This window comes from Alosa alosa, chromosome 10 (genome assembly GCF_017589495.1).
Source record: "Alosa alosa isolate M-15738 ecotype Scorff River chromosome 10, AALO_Geno_1.1, whole genome shotgun sequence".
Lineage (NCBI taxonomy): Eukaryota > Metazoa > Chordata > Actinopteri > Clupeiformes > Clupeidae > Alosa > Alosa alosa.
In genome coordinates this window covers 31,139,897-31,162,396 of record NC_063198.1, presented here as the reverse complement: position 1 = coordinate 31,162,396, position 22,500 = coordinate 31,139,897, and the positions used below count along the sequence as shown (strand labels likewise).

The window sequence follows — 22,500 nt, the reverse complement described above, 5'->3', positions numbered from 1 at the left end:
TCTGCTGAGGCTGCCTGGCTCTATGGAAGTGGCTCACACAGAGGACACACTGATCTCGTCCAGGATGGGGTGGGGTACTCTGAGGCTGTGCTCTGGATCGCCGAGCATGTTAACATGCATGGAGGGTGAACTTCACACTTCAACAGGGGCCATTCACCACTACACCAACCCCCATCCACGCTCTCTCTTCCTCCCTCCCTCTCTATCGCTCCTTCTCTCTCTCTTAGGGGCCATTCACCACTCTCACCTACTCTCTCTCTCTCTCTCTCTCTCACCTACTCTCTCTCTCTCTCTCTCTCTCTCTCTCTCTCCGTGTGGTTGAGGCAGCGCCACAGCAAGTCCAACAGCTGGCCTATCGTCGTTCAGGAGCAAGTTCTCCAAATTAAAGGCCCATTTGTTTTCTCTGCGTTGTGGCCTTTGACCCCACACGTCCCTCTTCCCTCACGCCACCACGGCCGCTGCTCACACCATTAGCACCTCGAAATGTAAACAGCGCTCTAGGAAAACGTGACTGCAATACAAAATGGCCCCTGTCCGAGCCCCCTCAGGCAGGAAGTACAGCCCATTAGTCCTGCAGGGTTCGACCCTGATTCCCAAAGATCAGGACTTAAACCCGTTATTCTCCACCTCACCCCACCGAAGGCACAAAGCACCTCAGATGCAGTTAGGCTGACTGCAGGGTCAAGGGCGCTAACGCGGAGTGAGTGTCTTACGTGTTGAGGTGAAGGGGGCGTTTGATGTGGTCTTACCGAGGTAGTTGTCATCCTCTGGTTTCCCTGAGTAGCTGTGTTGTCGGACGTCAATGTTTGTAGCACCACTGGGTATTCGAACGACCACGTTGTATCCTGAGATGAAACCACAAATAAAGAATGCACACTAGTTAGACCTGCGGACTGCATCCCTCACGTTGCGATCTCTCACTCTCATTGTGAAATGTCTCCAGGGCAGGACGCTCACCGTAATGCACGGTGTTGAACGTGCCCTGCATGGGCTTGCACGAGGAGTTGTCCCCTCCACACACACCACACTTGTCCCTCCTTGCCTTGGAGTTGAGCACGTGGTCACACCCGGCTTGCTGTCGAGCGGAAAGACAGAGCATAACAGTAAGGGACCACCACATCAAAACACAAACCTCTCTCTCTCTCTCCTCTCTCTCTTTATCTCCTCTCTCTCTCTCTCTCTCTCTCTCCAGCTTACTATTCACTTATCTCCAATGGAAAACCTGTGAGTAAGCATGTAAAAGTGAGTATGGAAAGTATGTTTTCTGAGCGAAAGACCCTGTGATGCAGTACGGTACGGTGGTGGAGAACGATCCTGCCGTGGGACTCATCTCTCTCTCTCCCTCTCCACACATCCACTGAGAGACTGAAGTGCTTAGCGGGCGGCTCGGTGGAAATAACATTGTTACAGCTGGGATTGGCGTGTTTGTGTGAAGGAGTAAAAACAGTGTAACTTTATGTGCTTATAGAAGTCAGACCGGTGACACTGAGGTGCAGGCATGTACAGAGACACACGTGCACACACACACACACACACACACACACACTAGAGAGAGAAACACCACACACACACTTACACAGAGTGATATTTTAAGTGGACTACCAGACAGCATATGGCCAGAGGCTACCAAAGCATTTTTTAGACATTTCCTTCAGTGGTGTGACATTTTTCGCTTCCTGCCGCCTTGAAGTGTGAAGTACTCTCAAGGTAAGAGGGGACCCTACATTGACCTGCGAACGGCGGTGTGTAAGGTGAACCTTCCGACTTTAGAATGTACAAATATTTGAGAATGTGAAGAGAGGAAGGAGAGAGAGAAAAAAAAAGCAGAATCAAACCAATGGTTCCTTCAGAGCTCTGACAAAAGGAAGTGCTCGGACACGGCTACTTACTCTGCAGAGGCCCTGTACGCAGATGTCGTTGGTGTCCGGCCCGCATGGGGTACCGTCAATGACCCGGTCCCTGAGCTGATAGTAGGCCGTGCTCCCAGCCACCCGGCAGAACAGCTTACACCGATCCTTCATGAGGACTAGACGAAACAGACGGAAAAAAAAAAGTCTGAGCAGGACACATAGTCGGGATTATCTACCAAGATATTCCGTCAAGCAAACCCATGGTGTCTACAACACTAACTGCCATGAGCTTGCCAGAGTCTAGCCTGCCTGAATACTGTGCAATATGGGCTATGCTAACATACGTGACCATATAGGTCCATGATTCAGTGGTTTCCTAACAGATGTAACGTGTTTTCTAGCTGATAATATTTCCCATGGGGGAAGCACGTGTTCCCACTCTGTCTCATCTCCCTTATCACCAATTCCCACTTGCTGGTGGACATCCACAGATTTAAGAGCGAAAATACACGTGTGCGGCCTCCCTTTAGAAAAAGAACTAAACATCATGAAAGAACGGTGTATACAATATATTACTAACGCAGTTGTAGCCCAGCGTTTTCCCACACTTAAAGGAAATATTTAGCTGCTTGCTCAAGTTCAAAGAGTGGAAGATACATTAAGTGATTATAACTGTAAATAACCCATATCACAGAGACATAGACAATATGGTTCTTTACGAGCCAGCTGGGCTTAATTAGGCTCCCTTCATCTCATTTCATCCTCATCCTGTTTATTTACCACCACTGTAAACATTTTAATGATAAGTCATTAAATGATGAAGAGTATGGTTCATTAACCATTTAATAAAATGGATGTCAGAAAATTCAGGATATTCATTAGGAATCGCTGATCTGTTGGGGAAAGAATGTCTATGGGAGAACTTGGAACTTTGGGTCTTGGTGTTGTCAGTGTGAGGCATGTATAACTATGCAAGAGTTGTCTTACTTCCACTGTATTTTGGCACCCAGCGAACGTTTGGAGGTAGAAGGTTGATGTTGAAGTGCCTGCCATCGAACGTGGCGCACTGCTCCTCGCGGAAGTCCTTCTTCACCTTGGAGCAGGGCTCTGAGCTGCAGGAGCGGAACTTCATCCGCCGCCCCACGCAGTACTTCCCCCCATTCCTCGGCCTGCAGGGAGAAAACAACCAGAACCAACAGCCGTCAATCAACACCAGCACTTCCTCCAGTCCGAGAGCTTTCAGGCTGCCCTGTCTCTTCTCCTTCTGTGCCGCGAGGTCTGCAGCAAACGCTCCTCGTCTGTCTTATGACTTTCAACAAGGCCGAGGCTTGCCCAGTCTAAAGGCTCACAGTGATATCACCACTATCTTATGCTCCAGCTGCCCTCAAGGATGTTCAAAGGGGGATTTTTTAAGGGGGTGGATGTGGTGGTCAGTGATGGCTCGTATGCCTGCGTGGAGGAAGGGTTTGATCTTGTGTTTGTCAAGGTACACTGAGAGCTCCTCGCCCCAGCCACAGTCCAGTTGATGTTGCCGGACTACAAAGGCGCCACTTACACGGGTCGGTTGCACTCCCGCAAGGCGATCTTGATCCCACCGCCGCAGGACCGAGAGCACGTTCCGAACGGGCTCCATGCACCCCAGGCACCGTCCACGGGCGTGGCGTCGTGCTCTTTGGCGATGCACAGGCCATGCTTGCAGTGCTGCAGGGAACAAAAGGACAATTGAGACAAACAATTAGACACTCAAACAAAGTGCAGCACCTTAAAGCTGTGAGATGTTTTGTTGAGTAGGTGCTGGTGGAGGGATTTGAGGAAGCAAAGAAAACACAAGCATCCACAAATGAACAAATATGTGCCTTTTCCAAAGGAAATAAAACAAGATCTGGTTTGTGGGACGAGATGTGCTTCTTGTTAAGGAGGAGGGCTGGCTTTCTTTAACGACCCAGCGTCCACATTTAACAGCCTTCCTGATGTTCTGTGAGGACTGGTGTGGGCTTTTGTGCAGAAATACAATGTGTAAACACACACGGGCACTCCCACATGTGTTCAGTGGGATCCCCACAAGCCCACTTCACTTCAACAATCTTTCATGTCAGGTAAACACAGAGGAAGTGGAGGTTGGAAAAGTGGTTAATTAAAACATCTGTTTCACCAAACACGGGAAGCCGCGTGAAGCCACTTCCCACAGCCTTATCAGCACTCTAAGCAATCCAGCGCTTGCAGCAATAAATCTTGTCCTAAAACTTTCTACTGATTGGAGAAATAAGGAGTAGGTGGGGCTGCCTTTGATAGCACTTTCAGCACATGGGTATGCTCTAAGCTACTGATTATTTACTTCACTTTTAATGTCGCTGTCTTCACATTGAATATATTATGTAAGATGGTTATGGTTATGGTTATGGATTTAGCAGATGCCTTTGTCCAAAGCGACACATAAATACAAAACAACATAATAATATAAAAAAAAAAACAGTGAACAGATTAGAATGTAGGTCAAATATAATAAGGAGAATAGTTATAATACACAATAATGTCAATTCAATCAATAGCCTAATAAAAAAGCAATGTCAAAAAAGGGGAAAGGCAATAATAAAACAATAATGTCCATTCAATCAATAATATAAAAACAATGACATGCTAAGACTACATTAAGGAGAATAAACAATAATGTCAAATTAATTAACAGCCCAATTAAAATAAAACAACATTATACAAACCATAACACATAAGCGCTTAAACAACTAAGTATATGCTGAATAGATACAGTAATATACTGCTTAAATGTACTGCTTAATATACTACTTAAAAAATGGACAGTGCAAGCTATTTTGCTAATATGAAAAACCTTTTTGCACCTTGAGAAGATCATTTGTCAGGCTGTGGGGGTGGTGAGATAACATCAAGTTTGCACCCTGCTTTTGTACAAGCAAAAAAAAACTAATACAAAATAATATCACAAGACTATGTTTGTTTGTGTGCATGTAAGTGTTTTGCAAAATACTTCTTGGTCTCCACACTTGCCTTGCCAGGGGAGCAGTCGGTCCCGTCTGCCCAGGGCATGTGGTGGGTGCGGCAGCCGCGCTGCGCTCCCTCCGGGCTGGTGCACCAAAGCCTGCGGCACTGTGTCTGGACAACATCCACAACACACTGTTAGCTAGCCCCTCCGCACCCCATCTACACAACACACTGTTGGCTAGCCCCTCCGCACTCCATCCACACAACACACTGTTAGCTAGCCCCTCCGCACTCCATCCACACAACACACTGTTAGCTAGCCCCTCCGCACTCCTCGGGCCTCCTCCCATCCCAGCAAAACATCTCCGCTATGTATACCCAGCCATAACTCACGGGGTGCGCCCAAGCGCCTTGAACTCCAAAAGCATCCGAGGCTGCCAAAGGGAACTGAGGGGAACTCTGAGGAACCCTACAACGGGCGCGAGCGGCTAAGAGCCTTATGTAAGTGCGGCTCGACTTGCTAAAACAGACATCACCCGCTCCAATGCCCTGTAGCCTTTTGTTTTTCTGCCGTGGGTAGAGCCATGAGTAATATGCAACTTAAGGCTTAAGTGCTATTTGGGGGGCTCGGCTGTTTTGGACGGAGTAACATGAAAACACGTCAGGTTGATGCCTCCACGCGGCAGATTTCTCTTACCATATATGGGCACACCTGTGTTCCTGGCCCAAATATCAATTCACATTGTTTATTGACATTGTATATCCGCCCAGGCAGCTGCTGAGACAGGCTGTATGGCCGAGATATTGGCTCGTCCAGTAGGCACTCTCCATACCCTGTGCTGGTATGAAACAATAAGACAGCAGCTTTGAGAAAAGAAAACAACAGACAAAAACACACATTACATGGAATACTCTGTGCAATCTAACAGACCGTAGCGTAACCTAATAACCTGGAAGGCTACCTGACCAGATCAACACACTGGGACTGATTACTGTTACAGATGCTGTATTGTACGTAGGCTACTATGTTTTTGTCCTGTGAGAGAGGCGGAGAAGCGGTCCATACTCGAGGAACTCGGTGATGAATTTGCGGCTGCACTTGGACCACATCCAGGGGTTAGTGTAGTAGTTGAGCGTGGGCGCCATCACGTGCTGCTGGTTCTTCACTCCGTCCTCCTTGCACTTGTTACTGTCGTCGTGGGGCATGTTGAACCTGTTACAAGCACACCACGCAGTGAGCCCACAGACACGGCCGCAAAACACACCACACAGTGAGCCCACAGACACGGCCGCAAAGCACACCACACAGTGAGCCCACAGACACGGCCGCAAAACACACCACACAGTGAGCCCACAGACACGGCCGCAAAACAGCTGCTTGACAGCTGTGCTTAGATCAGTTAATGGTCAGTTAATGGTTAAGGGACTTAACTTACAATTGACACTTTTCATTAGATTTTTAGTTATTCTTGGTTATTTAAAATGTTTCTCAAATTGCCCTTTTCTCTTAGAATTCCCAGGAATCTGAAGCATTGTTGTAGAATTCCACTGGGGTATAGAGGGTTAATGGTCAGTTAATGGTTAAGGGACCTACATTTCTTTGATTAACGTTACTGAGTTAGAGAAAAACGGGGGAATCAGCCTTTGGTCCTTGAGAGGAGTGAGGCACATGACGGTGCTGAGTGAGACTGACCATGGCTGCAGACTGTTTGCAGAGGGAGCCTGCAGCACTGAGTACAGTGTAGTACAGCACAGTCCCACAGTGTGAGCTACTCAACAAGCTAATCACCCGCTCGCAGTGATGTCACCTCCTGACGCCGATAAGCACGGAATTCAAAACCCCCCACCTTGTGCATGGTGGTGTGGAAGACGAAAAAAAAAAAGAGAGAGAGGGGCATTCATTTAAAAGCACATACGCCAGCTGACCCACTACTGTACAAGGCATTAACACTCTCGGCCGTTGTGGGTGTGATGTTGTGGGCGGCTTTTCTGCTTCTTTTTTTCTCACTCTCCTTCCCCTTCTGACAAATCTGCCCGTGTATTTGGACTCGCAGGCATGATGAGGCGAGTGTGTGTGAGCGCTCGTAGCATTCCACTAGGGAAGTTTACCTCAGCTTCGAGTTCAGCCAGTTAACTCTGACAGCCTAATATGGCTGGCTGGCTGTGGCCTCTCACATTAGAGTGTGGGGGGACTAGGACAGAGTGGAGAATGAAGCAGACTAAGATGAAAAGATTTTGGAGATATTCTTATATAGCAGACTACGTCGTTTTCCATTAAAGCTTTACTGAAGTCTGTACCCATTGTGAGCTCTTGTCTAGTAGGGCCTATGCACAATATGCTGTTTGAAGAAGTGTTGTTTACGACAGATAACAATGTCTAATGTAAGAGAGAAAGAGAGAGAGAGATAAACAATGAACACCATTGTGTGGGAGAGAGTTAAAATAGAGGGAATGGTGGTGTGACGGGAATCAAATTACTGAGAACAAAATGTGTAAGGAGAGAGAGAGTGTCAAGAGTTCAGTGTAGTGTAAGGTGATTTGAAGGAGCCTGGGCTGTGAATACTCACACATGGCCTAGTTCATGCGCGATGGTGAAAGCGGTACTAAGTCCATTATCCTCACTAATGCTACAGCTTCTGTATGGGTCACAAACAGTGCCCAGCTCTGCAAGACCTGAAAAACCACCACCACCACCACCACCATCATCATCATCATCATCATCACCATCATCATCATCATCATCATCATCAGCATCATCATCATCATCATCATCACCACCACCATCATCATCATCATCATCATCATCATCATCATCATCATCATCATCATCATCATAAACATTCCCATCAGTAAAAACATCATTTTTGTATGATGCCAAAAAGACTTTTCTGGAAAGCTCTGACAAAACCAACATACCTAAGGTATCACATTTGTCACGTGCACGACAGATGTCTTGCCTGAAAGGGAAATGACATCATTGTGAAAAATACAGATGCACACTAACGGTGCAGACAGCTACAGCAAGTCCCTAAAATCAACACATGAACTCGTAGATGTGCGCGTCTCATATCTCACGCTTGGTGGAGGACAAAGAGGTGGCCTACCTAGTAATGAGGATTGCTGTGTCGTGATGCGAGGGGTGGTTGTCGTCAGGGTGATTTTGACCCTGCTGCCATATGCAGAAGTTTTTTAAAGTGGTTTGTGCATTGAAAGACACCACGGGCCCGTCCTAAAGACACAACACCAACACATTTTTCACAGGCACAAGCTACATATGAATGTATCATTTCCCACACCAACACAGGTGTTAATACTGAATTACTAGTGAATAGTCGAGTCTTACCAGCTCATTGTTTATGATAACTAACTTCACAATGACGATATTAATCAGATTTCCAATGCTAGGATCCTTATATATGGAGGATACCTGTTGAAAAGATTTAGACAGATTATCATATGGTGTGACATATACAAACATTACTGCCTAATTGCAAAACTGATGCATCTTCCCCCCTTACATGAGCATTAATGTTCTGCTACAGACAGTTTAAAACAGTTTAATTGAGCAGGAATGGAGTAGAAGGGCTACTCCTTGTTGTTGAGATATTGGCTGCGGTACTTGATCCTGTCCTGAATGCAGCCAGGATTAAAATATAGGTCAGGTTTGCCCCCCCTGCACGCAAAGGCACAAATACTTTGAGCATGCCACACATGTAATATACCTGCTGTTATTCTTTCCCATTCATCAAGACTGTCATACTGGTCCACCTCATGCTGCCCACAGTCCTGAGGGGTTTAAATTCCTGGCCTCTACCGTCCACCCCCCCACACACTACTCCCACCCACCACAATGTTGACAAATAATTAAATATCAAAGGGCCATCAAAAGAGCTTGTGGTCAGCTGGCCAAAACTTACAATGGACATGAGGGTGAGAATATAGTGCTGAAGGTTGCTGCCGTGGTGTTCCACCATCTTGCTGTCTGCCACCACCATGACTTCTACAAAGCGCGGATAGGAGAGGAAGCGCTTTGATCTCCTGTGAGGTCCTGAGTCACTGCTGTCATTAGCCGCATGCTTGTTTTCGCTCAGAGGGAAGGCATCGCCGAAGAGTCCAGTGCTCAGGCTCTCCAGGTCAGCCTGCATGCCGGTGGGAGGCCTCTTCTTCGCCTGGTCTTTGTGTCGCCTGTGTCTCTTTTTGTGTCCTGGAAGACAGGTAGCAAGATGAGGACTCGAGACAGACACAGAACGCTCCATTGGGAGTGACCTCAATCTGGTTTAACAGCTACCACAACCATAACCTTGACCATAAAACATAACATAAAGCTACAATCATAACACAGACAAATCACAGTGAACTTGACAGGAACTCTCAGCACATTAATTGGCTTATTCACACTTTTTCCTGAAAAGACCTTGCAACTGGCCTTCAATCTGCTATGTGTTTCCTTCTTTTCCATGTTTCCTTTAGTAAGCTCAAGGAAGTTGCTGGTTAGGAGGTTCAGTTCCTTCAGGGACTGTAAAAACGTACCAGCTCTGGGGGTGGCATGGGTGGGTGGGTGGGGGGGGGGGGGGGGGGGGGTGTTTGGGGAGTCAAGGATCAAATTAGCTTGACACTGCCACTATCCAAAAATGAAGCAATACCTCCATATCTCTGAAATGACTGCAACTACTTCAAGTGCATACTGGTTTGGTTTCTGTCTAATAGTGGGGACTTACATAAAAGAACATTTTAATTTTCCTGAATTACAAAAGCTCTCTTCATCCACCAATTGCAATGCAAAATTGTAAAAAGGAATACAATCACATGATTGCAATAACAATGCAAGTTACTGTCCTGCTATAATATGGAGGTACAAAAGGTCATTCAGAAGAAGTCTCCCCGTCTTGAATAACTTTCTTATCCAGTGTATTTGTTGAGACTAAATATTTCTTCTACCTATCATAATATCAAAGGGATATCAAACTACACAAAGGCACCATTGAGGCCTATGAATACACTTCGATGTGTATGGCTGTCTTGCGCGCACACACACACACACAAACACACACTATCCTGCTCTCTCTCTCTCTCTCTCTCTCACACACACACACACACCCAAACATATGCAGACACACGTGCACACCCACACTCACACACATACACACATACACACACACACACACATTATCCACATTTATTTTCATAGGAAAAACTCTCCAAATGTTTGCAACAGGCACCATGCCACTATAATGCCGTTTGCAGCATATCTTCATGGCATTCCTATCAGGCTTCCCCATCTAAGCAAAAGGAAGTCCAGAGTCAACAGCATTCTGCAGTAATGAACTGAGATCAGTGATATCAGGCAGCATTTCAAAACGCTTCTTTCCTGTGCAACAGCACTTGAGTTCCTCCTCTCCTCTGCCCTGACACTCATCTACTGAGGCGCTCGGTGGACCACCTCACCGAGAAGCCTTGCACATAGGACAGACGCATAACCTGGAGGAGCACACAAGACAGACACATAACCTAGAGGAGAGACTAGACAGCCTTGTGCCTGGTCAGTGTGAGTGACCTTGCCCACAAACCAGCTGGCTTTGAGTCATACTGTAAATGGCCCTGATTTGAGCCTCGTCCAGCACATCTGGGCCAGATGCATCTTGGAGTGATGATACATGGGCCAACGTTTGGATCAATGTTGCTGGGCAACCACAGAACTAGTTCCATGTGTTCTGATTTGATGATTATGAAAATGTCTGTACTGGTGATTAAAGCTCTCCAGAAAAAGATTGTTACCCAATAGCAATGGCAATGTGCCAGAATCTCAATAATCAGGAACATTGCTCAGCAAAACTGCTCAAAAGGTTGCCTCGTATATCATCAGGTTCAGAGTCTTGTTGCTAAATGGCATAAGGCAGCAATGTCATGTTCAGGGTTTTATGGTCATGGTATGGTTCAGCAGCAAATGAAACACACCCACCGAACTGATTTGAAGCAGACCAGTGGCTCTCGTTTATACATTGTTTGTTTGAGTGTTATACCTTTATATAGATGAAGAGTTCAGATGCAAAAGCCTCTAAACGCCACCTCCATAAAAAATGAGATTGTGAGTGAATGCTCTCCACACATAGTATACATTAATCAAATAATTTAGCTTCAAAACTCGCCAAATACAGTACCACTCTCTTCCTGATCTGAATTTGATTGATATGTAGTCAAAGATTGAAGATAGATCTGATTGATATGTAGTCAAAAACCTATCAAAAGCCTGATCAAGAATGCTCATTAAAAGAAAAGTGGTCAGGCGGATTTAGAGGGTTTTGCATTTGAACTCTTCAGATGGTCTCTTATTTACTTTCTGTTGCTACCCTGTTAACAACAATGTATGGTTAAGGTTAGGTTAAACCTAGCGGTTGGGTTTGGTTACATTTAAATCTGGTTAAAGTTATGTAATGGTTCAATGACAATTGAATAGACTGAACTTGAGTTTGAACAGAGAGTATCTATATTGTGTCTGCAGGGTATTATCCAAGTAAAGTCAGGTAAATTACAGTCATTACTGAAGTGGGTTTTTGCTTTACCTGAAGTCTCACATGCTTCCTCCTCCCTCCCAGCCTTCTTGGGGGTATCCTTTCTATACACAATATGAGGTTTGTTGTGTTCTTCTTCATAATGTACACCATTGTAGCTATGAAGGGGCTCCACAAAATACTCCCCTTCTGGTGACCTGAAAGTGCCAAGCTTGGGAGAAAAACATGCAGGAAAGGATACTATTTCAGTTCACAGATGTAGCTTTGAAGTCAGGGCTAGATCTAAAAGGTAGAGTTAATAACATTTGTCACTGGAGGAGAAAAGGTTGTGTGTGGGCTTGTATACACTACTAAAACTGGCTGTGCCTCTGACGAAAAAAAGATAATACATTTCAGACTACTGATTGTTATCAGAAAATTGTTTGCATTAACCTTTCTAATGATTTTAGTCTGTCTCACTTGAAATAAATCTTTACAATCTATTGAACAAACACTAGTTACTAGAGTCTAGTATCTACACATTATTTTTAAATATATATTGCTGATAACTCACAGGAGGAGGAATGGTAATTCAGACATAATTTGGGGATAATGCTTAACTGTTCACCGCATGAAACAGTGTGTTAGTAATATGGATTTTAGCATTGAGAAACTGCTGTAAGAACACAAACACGAATTGGAATGCATTATCTTCATAGTTGCCAAACTACTTCCTGATGGAAATTCTTCAAATATGGAAATACGTACCGCCCTCCCGAAGACCAACCCACCCCAACTTTCAGCAGGTAAACAAGCTCATGCTGCGCAACAGGACTGTCCATCTGACAAACCGTTAACTATAGCGACATAACCAGGCTGAATTCTTATACACTGGAATCGGATCTGGTCTGGACTACTGCTATTCCTACCATTTTTGCGGTAAAAGGTGAGTGATATGCGCTTATTATTGTTGCAACATCTAAAACATGAAACAAATAGACAACAAACACCGAATTAGACCCAATAGGCATTCTCTGTAATGTTTCCATCTTTCAAATTCCGTCATTACTCTGTAGTCACTGAAAATCCAAAACAGCCAAAAAAAAATCCAAAGCCAGTGAACATCTAAGGCAGGAAATATGGTATCTTGAAATATCTCAATAATCATATTGAGCAAGTGATATGCTCTGTACCATATATCATAGACACGTCATTTGTGGACAATCAGTCATGATAAATAAAGTAAAAAGTAGCCTACGCCACTATTTAATTTAGTTTGTTCTAACTTCCTCATTGCGTATGGATTTACTAGATTACATTGTGCCTGCCAAAATTGGACATTAATGACGTCAACACGCCCGACGCTGAGGCACTGTGTGCGTAAGAGACGTCGTACCGCGCTAAATGAGTGTCCTTCCAAAATGAATCAGTACGTTTCATTTAAAAAGTTGTGCATACAGATCTTCTGATGACAAAAAAACAGCAACAACAAAAAAAATTGTTGCAATGAACCCCATAAAGGAAAAGACATACAAAGTGACCTACTAGGTTTCATTAAAACAATGATGATTAAAAGGTACCAGGCTTTGCTATAATAACATTGTTATAATTATTGACGCATTCGAGTAATAACAACAATATGATTTTCTGGTAAGTAGAAAATGTTCCAACAATATTACATCACTGTCTGCGCCCAACTGGAAGGTCTACGTGCTGCAGAACTCCCTGTGCCTTTACGTTCATTAGCTTCATGATAGGCTATCAATTTGGAGATAGCCGCATCCAAACTCACCAAACCGGAGCAGAGGCTGATAACTGCGGTGTGCTCCGGGTCTGCATTCACATGTCCTCGGTAGAAGCAGTGCTGATAGTCTGTCTCCTCCTCCTCCCCCTCTTGTGAGAATTCCGTTAGGTTCCCACTGTTTGGTAGTCCGAGTATCGTGACAGTGTAAAGTGGCGCAATAAATCCCGACTCAAGTGTGAGGTTGAGTTCATAATTCTGTCCAAAAGCAGAAATTCGATAATGGATGGTCGGTGAGGCCCACTGATCAACACTGTTATCCGCTGCTGAATCAATACTCCGCTTTTTCCGTTTGAAGTGTATACTTGTATGTAGTCTGTCACCAGCTTCATCCACTCTTGTTGGAGTAAAAATCTCGTATGCACCGAGTGCGTTTGCTGAAGGTGGGAATTGTTATTACACCATTATTGCAAGGAAGACTTGAATAAGGTAACCTGAGTAGACTATAACTGACTATCCATAACAGTTTAAAGTAGTCTACCGGCGGCATACCTACTAGAGGAAAATGCACATGCATGGTGTTATTATGGTAACTAACTGTACAGGTTGTCAAATTATAAAAACAGGTTGTCGTTAAATTAGACCACGTGAATTAAGAAGCCAAATGTATAATCGCTGTCATTCAGAATGCTTACTCTTAAACTCAGTTGCTGATCATGTGCTCTGCTGATCCTGGAGAAAGTCATTCATTCTCAGCACCCGGTTACCGTGTAACCGGCAGTGAATTGAAGCATAAAAATCGCCACAAATAATTCAAGACTAACATATATACACCTTCAATAAAATATCTTACCTTTTCTTGAGCTCAACAAATGTCTCCCTGTTGTTGATGCATCCACAATCAACAAGTCAGGGAGAACTGTAAGAAATCCTAAACCCCAGAAGAGCACATGCATGATTGTCCACGGTTAGACAGAAAGCAGCACGCCCGAATACACTCTCCGTCTCTGGCGTGCTACGGTCACTCGGGCTCTCCGCCGCTGGATTCCAACTGTCGAGAGTGCCTCCCTCATCCAAAGCGTCTACCTTCTACTTTTCTGATGTGAGTTCCGTGGTGATAACATGCGCTTGGTCGGAAAGTGCCCGCGGATCCCTTGGCGAACATGCATACTGTAAAAAGGGGGTCGATGTACGGACAACTGTGGTGGGCTTCCCTTACTCACACAGATCACTTAGCTGAAGAGCCTGGGCGGGATTACTAGTGAAGGCAGTGGAAGGTACAGTACTCTGCCAAACACGCCTCTTACTTAGCCTAATAAAGCCACTCCTGTTGCATACTACAACATACTATTCTACAGCACATACTGTTTGGCCACTTGCCATCCAGCCAATCGCTTATCTCGTTTGCATGATCCAAACAAGCGAATGTATGGTTGACATTTTGTGTATTTGATGGCTTTGTAGTCGTAACCTAGTGACTGGATCAGTTGAACGCTTCCTGAAAACAATCAAAAGATAACCCCTGGTGAGGCTGTACACGTTCAGCAATAGGATAACTGCGATTATATGCCACCACTATTTCTCTTCTGACCTAGAAACACTTCCAATGATTCGGCGCGCTCCTTGGTGACTCCTAGATTACGTACTCTGGAGATGTGCTACTGCGTCCTTAGAGAGACTTATGTAATTGCTGATTTCCCAGCCCATAATGACTTCCCTTTTCCCAAACTCTTGTGATTCAATGACTGGACAATTAAAATACAGGGGTCCAAATCTCTCCCACACACGCGCGCGCACTCACGTAGAGAGTCAAGGGTGCGTTTCTGTGCGCAAAATCGTTCTACTGTGCACACTTTTTAAACGGATGCGATTGCTTGCATATGATCTTAGTGAAATCAGAGCTGATTTCCCTAACTGACGACAATTACGTTGTATCTACACGGAATACATGTCCTGGAAGTGGTGATCATGTCATGTTTAACTAGCCTAATATGCAGAGGACCAGAGGAAGACACCCGGTAAAGCATTTGGCCATGTTCGGCGCATTTACAAAAACTGAAAAATAAATAAAGTTGATTTTAATTTGCCTTTCTATGTGAAATCAGTGATATCATTCCTTTGGTTCAGCATATCCGAATGTAGTTTTGCAAGTGCCTATGCATTTTTGATGTAATAATCAATTATAAGTTGAACACCATGATGGCTGACAGCCTTTAATCTTGTTCTTGGCTGACCTGTTTTTGTTTTACTTCTTTATTAGCATAAAGGTACTTCTACTTTGTTCTACTGTTGAACTGTGTGTGTGTGTGTGTGTGTGTGTGTGTGTGTGTGTGTGTGTGTGTGTGTGTGTTAAGGGCTGTGCTGTTGCTTTTGAGTAAAGCCCCAGTGTATGCTGTAAAAGCAACATGACTTCTGTGGTCCTTTGCATCCAGGAGACCTTTCCAAATGACCCCCACTGCCCCCTTTACAATCCCCTTATTCCCAGAACTCTCCATAAACTATGCACTTTACTTTACAGGGGTCACTGGGAAGTAGGACTCGGCTCTCTCACCTAGATTATAAGATTATGGAATCTTCACCTCAGAATTAATACTGGATGACCAGTCAAGCAAAAGGTTTTTCTTTTGTGACGCCTCATTCATGGTCTTCGCTGTGGACCTTGGAGCATGCGCACGGATCCAACAGCGGCAGCTGGCTAGCGCCAGCGATGCTCTCAGTGACCCCTGCGTCCGTGTAAACTTCACCGCCCCTTTGATGGCCCCTGATAAGACCCAAGAAAGTTTGAATGAACACTGCGCTCCCGGATGGAGCAAATTAGGGAACACTCGGTGGTTTCAGTCCGACGGCTCGTTTCAGGGAACGAGAGGGAAGAGAGATGCATTTTGGGGCTTCAGGGAAGAGAGATGCATTTTGGGGCTTTTAGCAGTGACAGAGTGACATGACCTGATGATGTTATGAGCTGACAGCATGGTTGTACAGTGCAGAAGCGATACCTTGCAAGTTCTCACGTGTTTCATTCATGCATGAAGTCTAAAGTGTCATTCCTGTAACATGGCGTTGAAACGTCCCACTCAGGTTGCATGATGCTAATGTTGTAGATTTGAATAAAATGATGATATTGTCAAAGGACAGGAGCAGCAACATATAGATAAGCATATTATGCTTATCTATATTTTCTTATGTATTAGTGCGTGCTCCAAAAGACATGTCTGAGAACATGCCGAGCTCATCATAGTGGCCACTGAAGTACATTCCAAGGGGGTTTGAACTCGGACCGTTATGTCTAGGGAGCAGTTTCAGGATTCTCCGCTGATTCTTGCTGCTTGGGCACAACAGGGCACATTTTTTCCCACACCAGCCCATGTGGCATGTAGGGGGCAAAAAATAGTCCACCACATAAAAAAAAAAAAAACACTAGATGATTTTACATGAAGCAGCATCCCAAATCTCTGTGCTGATACTGTGGAACTGAAATCCAAGGTATATTTCTTTGCCTGTTACGAGACGTATTTTTTCTATTTCCTGTTGTAGAGCGAGAGTGATCCTCCTTAGCCTGAGGGAGGTGGTTGGCAGAGCTGGGCGAGGACTGGGAGGTGCGGAGTTGAAAGGCCAGTCCGGAGCACGGCCGGGGCGATGGGGAATGAGGTGGTTCCTGTGAGAGGAAAAGTGGGGGTTTGATAAGTGAGGCTGTTCCCGAGGAAAAGCGTCCTCTGTGGTACGTACGTGTGTGTGTGTGTGTGTGTGTGTGTGTGTGTGTGTGTCTGTGTGTGTCTGTGTGTGTGTGTGTGTGTGTGTGTTTGTGAGGCTGTTCCCAGGGAAAAGCGTCCTCCGTAGTACGTGTGTGTGTGTGTGTGTGTGTGTGTGTTTGTGAGGCTGTTCCCAGGGAAAAGCGTCCTCTGTGGTACGTGTGTGTGTGTGTGTGTGTGTGAGGCTGTTCCCGAGGAAAAGTGTCCTCTATGGTACGTGTGTCCTGTGCTGCTGCTGCTGCAGGAGGGCACTGCGGCGCTTAATTGGGGGAAAACATTCCAGGGAGAGAGAGCTTTGTAAAGAGCTTTCTCTGTGTGTGTGTGTGTGTGTGTGTGTGTGTGTGTGTGTGTGCGTGGAAGTAGACGTGTGCATAGAGGGTTTTCCTCTGCGTGTACACACACACACCCTTAAAACAAATGTGTTTGAAACAACACAAACTGTGTTGTCCCTATCTGGACATAGAGATGTGTTACAAAACAACACAAGTTGTGTTATATTCAACACATTTGGTGTAAGTGTCCACAGTACAACAAGCAACATACAGTACAGTCATACAGATCCATGAATTCTACGCTTTTGAAATGGAGAAGCCAAGCTTATTATTTGTTTGTTGTTTTTGAGACTACAATCTGTAAAAAAGACATTTGCACGATCTCCTGTCAAAAGACATCAGTAGATTGACATTCATATTTTTGTCATGTGAAATACTTAAGGTTGTAGCACTCGTGAAGAACTCAGACTCTTGAATCACAACATTTCCTTTTTTTTGTTGTGGTTCTGGTTGAGAGTTTGCAGACAGAAAAACAGTTGTTTGGACTGTCACCAAGTGGTACTGCAGCTGCAAGAAGGATTCTATCCAAAAACTCAATCAAGAAATTCTGCTCTCCAATGGAATGGCAACAACACACTTATGCCAAAGCAGGGGTCCATTTGGTTGGATGCACTGTGGTTACACTTGTGTCGGGGCAGCTTGACTGTTTTGTGCGTGCCATGCCCCCTTGCTCGTTAAGTGAGGCTTTAAACATACATCCCCAATTCCTGAAACCTTTCAGGGATTCCATGAAATCCTGTGTTTATGTGTCCAGCCTACCAAGTGAGGTTGCTTTGAGTCATTTGTCTCCCTTTGGGGGACTCTGGGGGCATGTATTCTTTCATAATATCATTATATACACATACTGCACAGGGGAAGGGTGGGGTTGTTAGCGAGTGGGGTCTGGTGGTTGGGGCACGTGAGAGACTGTCCTGGTCATGTATAGGCGGACGGGGGTCTGGGAGAAAGGGAGACAGACACGCAAAGGCCCACACTGACTGGGATGAAAGCTGACAGATGGCTTGAAAGGCGAACCAGTGATATCAACGCCGCCGCCTCGCAAAACCTTGTAGCGAGCTGGAGTCGGCCGGGGCTGCCCCATTCACTTGTCATCCAGGCTCCGCTCCGCACAAAAGGACAAGCCGATGACCTAATCACTTTCAGCTGGGAGAGAAATTGGAGAGATAACCCGTCGCCCCTGACGGGCTCGAGCCAGTGTATTGATACGAAGCAGCTGGGAAGGAAAGTTAGGGGGACACTGAAGAGACCAGGGAGAAGCGGGTTATGCTTTGTCTGCCAAGCGCAAGAGGGATTTAGTAGAGGAACAGATTTCATTTTACATTCCTGATGCTAACTCCGCTTATGGCAGAAAGAGGTAAAGACAGTAAAGCCTCTTGCACTTGACTTGCAATGCAGTCCTTCAGCTTTGGTGCGTGTGTAGGACTCAAGTCCTGTGCAGCTTTGTGACTCGTCCTGTGCAGTTTTGGTGCGTATGTAGGACTCAGGTCCTGTGCAGCTTTGGGACTCAAGTCCTGTGCAGCTTTGGTGCGTATGTAGGACTCAAGTCCTGTGCAGCTTTGGGACTCGTCCTGTGCAGTTTTGGTGCGTATGTAGGACTCAAGTCCTGTGCAGCTTTGGTGCGTATGTAGGACTCAAGTCCTGTGCAGCTTTGGGACTCAAGTCCTGTGCAGCTTTGGTGCGTATGTAGGATTCAAGTCCTGTGCAGCTTTGGTGCGTATGTAGGACTCAAGTCCTGTGCAGCTTTGGTGCGTATGTAGGACTCAAGTCCTGTGCAGCTTTGGGACTCAAGTCCTGTGCAGCTTTGGTGCGTATGTAGGATTCAAGTCCTGTGCAGCTTTGGTGCGTATGTAGGACTCAAGTCCTGTGCAGCTTTGGTGCGTGTGTAGGACTCAAGTCCTGTGCAGTTATGGTGCGTATGTAGGACTCAAGTCCTGTGTAGTGTGCGGTGTGCAGTGCAAAAGTGATCAGAGCATTGGCTTCACACAGCGAGCCCAGTGTGTTCAACATTGTGCTATCAGGCCATCACTAGAGAACCTTTGTCTCACTCAATTTACTACAGCTATTCATGTTGCTGGGAGAGCAAAGGGGAAGTGTGCCCCCCGCATCCCCAAACTGCAATGAGAAATCTGGATTCACTGACCAATGTCAATGGGAATGATTTTCTCCTGGACATCAGAGGAGAGCAGAAAATATGCTGAGTTTCAGGGGGTAAAAAAAAGAAAAGTCAAAATGCAGAGAGAGAGATGGAGAGAGAGAGAGAGAGAGAGAGAGAATGAGAGAGAGAGAGAGAGAGATGAAGAGAGGGAGAGAGAGAGAGAGAGAGAGAGAGAGAGAGAATGAGAGAGAGAGAGAGAGAGAGAGAGAGAGAGAGATGAAGAGAGGGAGAGACAGGGTGGTGCGATAGCGGGTAAATTTGTTTTCCCCCTGTTCCAGATGCCTAGGCCTGCCCCTTTGTCATATTATATATAGTTTAGTGTTCTGGGTCACAAGCTCCATTCTCTGGCTGTCATGGTGCGGAGAATAGGCTGGCCTCATTCCCGCTGGCACGGCCACTGTGTGCGGGGCCGACGGTGACTTCCAGGCCCACAGCAGATGACAGGCTCACAGCAGTGGGCACGGGGCCCCTGCCGCAAGAAAAGAGAAACACTGCTCCAGAAATTACTCTGCCGCTCCCACCGAAACTGTGGGCATTCAGGGACGGAGAGGAGGGGGCAAAGGTGGGGGGTGGGGGTAGAGCGAGATAGGGGGTAGAGCATGAACAGAGAGACGAGAGAAGGGGACAGGAACAGAGAAAAAGATGAAAAGAGGAGAGAAAGAATGAGCGAGAGAGAAAGAGAGAGCATTAGCATATATGAAGTATTCTGTCAGTAGGAAGCACCCACTTGCACCCACGTCCTAAGCGCCGTGCAGCGTCTTAAGCGCCGTGCAGTGGTCAAAGATGGTCAAGCTCAGAAATCATAGCACTGTAACAGAGTTCAATAGAGTCATCTGGAAAGTTGCCACTGACTAACAGTAATCCTTTAGTGACCAGTGCAATAAGCAGAGCATTCCTCGCCTAATCTGTGTTTGCTCAATTGGATATGGTAAAGTGCCCACAAAGAGCTATCTTTTTAGGAGCAGATTTTGTGAATTTGATATGGATTGATAATCTTATTAAAGTATTAATGGTGCAGGATGACTGGCACCAAGTGCCTCTGCTGACAGGCTGAGAGCGTAAAGTAACACGTCACAATTGCTCATAAAAAGCTACTGAGCTCTCAATATCTGAACTTGAATATGGATTTATACTTAAAAACTTAATATCTGCTGCCACAATATGCAACTTTCTATGGTTGCATACTATAGAAGAGATATTCCACATGTAAAAAATGTATGCAATTATGTCCATAGTTATATGACCATTACTCTTTAACATTGTAGATGCTAAACCATCGTAACCTTTCTTGTTGTGCATCTCAGTAGATGAAGCAGCTTTCAGCAGAGTACCAGTACGTGCTGTTCAGCCGGGCAGCCGTGGCCCACTGGACTTATAACCGGAGGGTTGCCGGTTCGAGCCCCGACCAGTGGGCCGCGGCTGAAGTGCCCTTGAGCAAGGCACCTAACCCCTCACTGCTCCCCGTGCGCCGCCATTGAAGCAGGCAGCTCACTGTGCTGGGATTAGTGTGTGCTTCACCTCACTGTGTGTTCACTGTGTGCTGTTTGTGTTTCACTAATTCACCGATTGGGTTAAATGCAGAGACCAAATTTCCCTCACGGGATCAAAAAAGTATATATACTTATACTGTTCACTCTGCTCAAGGAGATGAGACGCCATTCTGGGTGTAAGTGAACCATCTGGTGAGGATTGATCCAAATTATGCTGAAAGCAATCTGATCATCTGATTTTGCAACATTACAAATGTCAAGATTATGACAGGGCAAAGCTAAACGAAGACACTGCTGCAAATTGACCTGAAACAAAATGGAGCTAAACCTCGTTCATCTTTTTCCTAAAGTTGTTAGCAGCCGTATTATCTCTGTTGCCTTTCAAATGAAAGTGCATTCCAATATAATGCCATCTACCGTGTGATTGGTTGTTCAAATATACAAGATTGACAAACTCTCCTTTATTGCTTGTTTCCAGAATCCTGCAATCCTTGGGAAAAACTATGATGAGTAGACACAGTCTTTAGCTATAGTCAGGGTAGATTTCTTGGTGTTACCAAAAGGAAATTTGACTGAAGGGAATTTCTGGGGGGGTCACTGCAGGATGAGTCTGGGAGGAGACCGTTGGTGCACTGCACTATGCAAAACTCATTCCACATACTGTATGCACGCATGGGGAATCCTGACCGCCATCTCGTGGGACCATGCAATTGTTGAGAAGAACCCCTTTAAAACCTTTATTTCAAGATTTGTTTAGATATTGGCCTGGGGCACTCGCAGATCACTTTTGATCTGCGAGTGAAGGGGCACAGCCAGCAGTGAAATTAGACTTAAACTGGTACATTAAACTCTTACTGAATTCTTTCAGACGTTCAGCAGCCACACACTAAAGTCTTGTCTTGCTCAATTTCAAGGAAATGCATGTCTGTGTCATTTGCCATTGGTTGTGTACAAAGTAGTGCCAGGTGGTGGTCTGGTCTCCAGGTTACTCAAACCTGGGCAGGTTTTAAAGGGCAGCCGTGGCCTACTGGTTAGCACTTCGGACTTGTAACCGGAGGGTTGCCGGTTCAAACCCCGACCAGTAGGTACGGCTGAAGTGCCCTTGAGCAAGGCACCTAAACCCTCACTTCTCCCCGAGCGCCGCTGTTGTTGCAGGCAGCTCACTGTGCCGGGATTAGTGTGTGCTTCACCTCCCTGTGTGCTGAGTGTGATTAATTGATTGGGATAAATGTAGAGACCAAATTTCCCTCATGGGATCAAAAGAGTATATATACTTATATATACTTACTTAAACGTGCTATATACTCAAATGTGCTATAAGATTCGTCTGATCCCCAGGTTACTCAAACGTGCTATAAGATTCCAGGCTACTCAAAATGTACTCAAACGTGCTATAAGATTCCTCTGGTCTCCAGGTTACTCAAACGTGCTATAAGATTCGTCTGGTCTCCAGGTTACTCAAACGTGCTATAAGATTCCAGGCTACTCAAAGCGTACTCAAACGTGCTATAAGATTCCTCTGGTCTCCAGGTTATTCAAACGTGCTATATACTCAAACGTGCTATAAGATTTTTCTGGTCTTCAGGTTACTCAAACGTGCTATATACTCAAACGTGCTATAAGATTCGTCTGGTCTTCAGGTTACTCAAACGTGCTATATACTCAAACGTACTATATACTCGAACGTGCTATACTCGAACGTGCTATAAGATTTGTCTGGTCTCCAGGTTACTCAAATGTGCT

General features: G+C 45.5%; 2 protein-coding genes across 2 annotated transcripts in view; one reads left to right on the top strand and one right to left on the bottom strand.

Moving 5' to 3' along the window:
• Nucleotides 1-14,372, bottom strand: part of LOC125302368 (A disintegrin and metalloproteinase with thrombospondin motifs 9-like) — a 54,037-nt gene extending 39,665 nt beyond the window's left edge. Inside the window, 16 exon segments of the mRNA XM_048255524.1 lie at nt 750-845; nt 958-1,075; nt 1,890-2,026; nt 2,838-3,019; nt 3,406-3,551; nt 4,872-4,976; nt 5,503-5,644; nt 5,872-6,018; nt 7,373-7,478; nt 7,722-7,762; nt 7,910-8,034; nt 8,149-8,232; nt 8,723-9,009; nt 11,366-11,525; nt 13,086-13,471; nt 13,888-14,372. Of these exon segments, the coding sequence (XP_048111481.1) occupies nt 750-845; nt 958-1,075; nt 1,890-2,026; nt 2,838-3,019; nt 3,406-3,551; nt 4,872-4,976; nt 5,503-5,644; nt 5,872-6,018; nt 7,373-7,478; nt 7,722-7,762; nt 7,910-8,034; nt 8,149-8,232; nt 8,723-9,009; nt 11,366-11,525; nt 13,086-13,471; nt 13,888-13,990 (2,365 nt within the window). The 5' untranslated portion in view covers nt 13,991-14,372.
• rhol (rhodopsin, like) overlaps nt 12,170-22,500 on the top strand; it is a 43,146-nt gene continuing 32,815 nt past the window's right edge. The window contains exon 1 of the mRNA XM_048253999.1: nt 12,170-12,239. The gene's annotated coding sequence lies outside the window, so the exon portion shown is untranslated. The remainder of the gene's footprint in view (nt 12,240-22,500) is intronic.